This window comes from Hesperophylax consimilis, chromosome 19 (assembly GCF_061612785.1).
Source record: "Hesperophylax consimilis isolate HC1 chromosome 19, BYU_Hcon_1.0, whole genome shotgun sequence".
NCBI classification, from domain to species: Eukaryota; Metazoa; Arthropoda; class Insecta; order Trichoptera; family Limnephilidae; genus Hesperophylax; species Hesperophylax consimilis.
This window is the reverse complement of record NC_142854.1, coordinates 4347532-4352592: the sequence shown is the minus strand read 5'-3', so window position 1 is coordinate 4352592 and position 5061 is coordinate 4347532. Positions and strand designations below refer to the sequence as shown.

The window sequence follows — 5061 nt, the reverse complement described above, 5'->3', positions numbered from 1 at the left end:
TTGCTTGGTGTTCAGAAAATTATTTGAAACTGAATATTAGTAAATGCCAGATTATTAGTTTTAGCAAAGGTAAAAATCCTCTTCATGTTTCTTATTTAATTAATGGCGCAAATCTTCTTAGAATTTCACAGATTCAAAATCTCGGTGTCTTATTCCACGAGAGTCTGCAGTTTAACTTAACATCGATGAAACTTGTAATGTATGCCAAATGTAGTTGGTGCCAATGTGGTGTAGAGGCTGAGTATTATTGTAGCGGGTGAAGGTAGTACTCAATAATGATACTTGATCTTGTACTGATATTTATTGGGGAGCTGCTTCAAACAAAAGAGGCACACAACTAACGTGCATCGCTTTTTATAAGATCTTGCAAGCATTCCATCTCGCTTGCACTCATCCACATTCGTACAGACATCACAAAACTGCAAGCGATGCGATGAGAATGCTCGATTATATTTTGAGAATGGAGGCACAGTTTAAAAATGTGTTAACTTTAAAACATCTATATTGCTCATTAGTACGAAGTAAATTAGAATATAATTCAACAGTATGGTCACCGTACTACATAGTCCATTCTCAAGCCTTAGCAAAGGTACAAAACAAATTCCTTCGATACATAAAAATATTTTAAAATGAACATTTCCATGGAATTTATAAATTATAATAACTTACTAGCTGAAACCAGATTTATTAAACTAGCACATAGAAGAGTTTTAACGGGTTTATTATTTTTATTCAAAATTATCAAATTTCTAATTGACAGCCCTGAATTATTGTAATTAATTTATATAAATGTACCTGCCAGACAAACTCGAAGCAAAGACACTTTTAAATGTAACAATAACCTCAATACTAACTACTCTATGTATTCACCAATTCCAAGAATTCATCACCTTGCAAATAAACACTAAGGCCAGGCTACACGAGCGGTTCTCCCGCCGCGGGAGAACCGCTTGTAAACCGCTACAGACGGGCCCAGGCTACACGAGCGGTTCTCCCGCCGCGGGAAACCGCTCGAGAAAGCGACCGCGGACATTATTTGGTTCATTCTTCAAAATGGATCCGCCAATGATCACTGCTCTTGCAGCGCTTATTTTAATAGAGTTATTAAAAAAAAAAAAAACGACGAAGTGTTTGGGTGGCACCAATATTAAGTAATCGTTTAAATTCCGGAATATTTCATTTAATGTTTAGTGTACACCGAGATAATCCTCAAAAGTTCTTCACATACTACAGAATGTCTGTGAACTCGTTTGATGAACTTCTATCAATTGTGAGCCATAGTATTAACAAACAAGATACAAACATGCGACGATCCATCAAACCTGCAGAACGCTTGGCTATCATACTCAGGTAAATAAAATCACATAATATTATTTATTATTTTATTTAAAAAAAATTATTAATAAAAAGTAGACCAGAGTAATTTATTGAAGAGGTAGGTAAGATATAATATTATAATAATCATCATTTTCTTGTGATGTGTCAGAAGCAGTCTCATTTTGTGGCGATGCTACTCTGCTTATTGGAGAAAATGCTTCAGAATATGTTCTTGAGCCTGAGCTCCCATCCTGGTTTCTGCGGTAAATAAATTCAGACAAGTTGCTGGGAATATCGGGATTTGTATTTTCATTATTTGCGTAGGTTGTTTGCTTTCTTTGTATATTTCTGAATAAACTGGTGATTTGATATCTGGTTTCCATAGCCAAATCTGGTGTCATCGAATTCATAATGGGTACAAACGACATAAGAAATGCACGATTTCCCTTTTCATCTTTATCCTTGTTATCTTTTTGCAATTGCAAACTTTCGTTCAAAATTTTGGTTATTTGAGGAATTGCATTTTTTTCTTTTTGGTTTTTCTTCATAGAAACTTGTCTTTCTTGAGGTGGTCTCATCAGAACATCTGCTTCTATCTCCTGATTTTGTGTTAAAACCACAGGAGAAATATTAGACTCACGTTCGTCTGAAGTACTGGCTGCAGTAGGGCGTAAAAAGGACAAGAGGTCAAAATAAATATATCTTTTTTTTTGTGCTGATTGTCCCGACACTGTGTTGGTTTCTGACTTTACTTCTTTCATATAACTGTCTTTGATGTTCTTCCACTTCTTCATGAGATCTTTTACTGTAAAAAAAAGAAATATATTATATTTATAATGCATCTATTATTTTTTAAGTTGTGGCGAGCTCTGAGACAGGCCTATGTTCAGCAGTAGACAATATTGGCTGATGATGACAATGATTTATTTTTTCAGATATTTGGCTTCAGGAGGAACATTCACAGATTTGGAATACGATTTTCAAATTTCACGAAAAACCATACCATTTATTGTAAAAGAAACATGTCAAGCTATTTGGGAAGAACTGGCACCTTTAGAAATGCCAAAACCAAATAAAGAAAAATGGATCAATATTGCTGAGAAATTTTACAAAGAAGCGAACTTCCCTAATTGCGTTGGCGCCATGGACGGCAAACATATTAGAATTATTTGCCCTCCGAAAGGTGGATCTAAATATTTTAATTACAAAAAATACCATTCTCTTATTTTATTTGGAGTGGTGGACGCAGACTACTGTTTTACATCCATTGATATTGGTGCTCCAGGTGGAGAAGCTGACTCATCAATCTTCAAAAGTTCAAATTTTGGGCAAAAGTTAATAAATTCTCAGTTAGATCTACCAGAGCCCGCTTATCTTCCTGACAATATAGGACAACCACCTGTGCCTTTTGTATTTGTAGGTGACGCTGCGTTTGGTCTAAACAAAAATGTTATGAGACCATTTTCTTTACGAAACATAACATTGCCCAAGAAAATTTATAACTATCGATTATCAAGAGCTCGCCGTTTTGTCGAATGTGCGTTTGGTATTCTCAGCGCAAAGTGGAGAATTTTTTATTCAAGCATCATGATCAATCGACCGAGTGCCATACCCATTATAAAAGCAGCTTGTGTGCTACACAACTTTGTAAGACGCAGAGATGGGTATCGATTTGAAGACACGATTGAATGTGATTTCGAAGAATACGATGTAGTTCAGGCAGTTGCAGGCCGATCTACTGGCATTACAGTAAGAGATTCGTTTATTCGATACTTCAATGGTCCTGGTGCCGTTCCTTGGCAAAACAGGATGATTCATTAAGACGCTGGTTACTAACATTAAATTTCAATTATTATAACATTATTATTTAGCGTTTATGATTTTTAAAAAACTGTATATTCGTAAATGCCATATGGTTACCCTGTGATCCCAAAAATATTGGTGAAACTTTTCAAGATGGAGAAGCGTTCATTATAATCGTCAAATTCGCGTACATTTATTCATACTCACGTTAACTGCATCGCAAAACCAAACAATTTCAAGCATATTTCAATTAATAGGAACTGATCTAGAATGTTCATTATCGATACAAAACCACCCTATAAAGTTTCTCTAACATTTTTGAGGTCACCCTGTATAAGAATAAAAAGTATACTCACTAGATCTGTTTTTATCTTCTGGTCCTAAATCATCCCAATGATCCATCATTTGTTGTCCTATCTCCATCCATAACTTTGCTTTTAATTCTCGATTGGCGTAATCATTTAACTTTACATCATATAAAGCAGGCCGATCTTGTATTTCTATTATGAATCGCTCCGTATCAAACATGTTGTAACATGAATCCTTCACGCGCACGACCGACCAACAACGCTCTCTCGCAGGGAATGATCAAAAGCGGGGAAACCGCTCGTGTACTATGAACGTGGCGGTTATCCGCTGCGGGAGAACCGTTGCATGCGGCGGCGGTCGAATTTCTCCCGCCCGTGAACCGCGAGCGGCCGCGGCGGGAGAACCGCTCGTGTAGCCTGGGCCATACAACGTTCATAGTAAATTGTGTCTGGAGCGGTTTACAGCGGTTCTCCCGCGGCGGGAGAACCGCTCGTGTAGCCTGGGCCTAAGCACTCTTTTCAGGGTGAAATGCCTAAAACCAAAAACAAAAAAAAACACTGTGAACTTATTGAGATATTTGGTGTTATCAATTTTGTGAGTTTCAAAAGGAAAAACTAATTTCAGACCTATTTGCTAGTTATTAACTTGTGTTATTTATTAGCTTTTTTAAAAAAAGTCTCGTCTCTATACCTTCCAACGTTTAAATCACATAGTACTCCTTAGTTTATTTGTTTTTTTTTATACGCATACTAATGACTGTATGCATGTACGGACATACTTGATATGTATATTATACTTTGATTTATTTACCATTTCAAGTATTACTATTTAAATTCGATATTAATTACAGCGTTGGTATTTTGCCATTACTTATTTTTTTTTCTATAGATACAACAGACATTATTTTTCTTCTTTTTTTTAAATTTCTATTTTATAATTCATGTCAGTATGTTATATTTTTACCGTTTTTTCTTTTATATGGACAAAACTATTAATATTCATATTGCGCATTTACGGGCCCGAAAAAATAGTTCATCTTAATATTTTACAGCATAACTTGCAAAGGGTTTTTTTTCCTAAAAACAATTAAATTACCGCCATCTATGAACGAGCCGATGCTAAATTATTTTAAGTTTGTTCGTTGGATGGCATTAATTAATTTATTTTATTTAAATACGCTTTTTTCAAAGTATTGCTGTACAATATTAAGACAAATTATTTGTTTCGATATTTCCTTAGGGTTTATTATAATTTTTTATGATGAACGTATTACTAAAATTTCAACTGTTTCTAGAAAAACGTTCTAGTGGTACGCAACTACTTCATTCGAACGAAATTCTTGAAGTCTCGATTGTTCCAAACAAGCTTCTTGGATGTTCTTTTATTTTTTATTTATTTGTTTGGAAAATTTTACATAGCAACCAAATTGTTCCAGAAGCTTCTTCACCTTTTAAAAGCGACAGCGTGAAGAAAGCAGTCAGTCAGTCGAATAGTCGAGTCAGTGTCGAGCGTGAAGGAACTAACGAGCCACAGTCGAACTTCAGTGTAAAAAAAAACCAGCAAACCAGAACTCAGGCCAGCCGAGTCAGTCGGAGTCATGAACCTGACACAAAACCTCGAGTCGCTACTGAA

At 35.5% G+C, this 5061-nt stretch overlaps 1 protein-coding gene across 1 annotated transcript; it reads right to left on the bottom strand.

The window, feature by feature from the left end:
* Nucleotides 1–1519: 1519 nt before the first annotated feature.
* Nucleotides 1520–3692, bottom strand: LOC149414683 (uncharacterized). The gene is made up of 3 exons (XM_089643371.1): nt 3477–3692; nt 1958–2122; nt 1520–1575 (listed from the first exon to the last, which is right to left on the bottom strand). Exons 1-3 carry the CDS (start codon nt 3646–3648, stop codon nt 1520–1522), a joined length of 393 nt encoding a protein of 130 aa, XP_089499497.1. The 5' UTR covers nt 3649–3692.
* Nucleotides 3693–5061: the final 1369 nt, after the last annotated feature.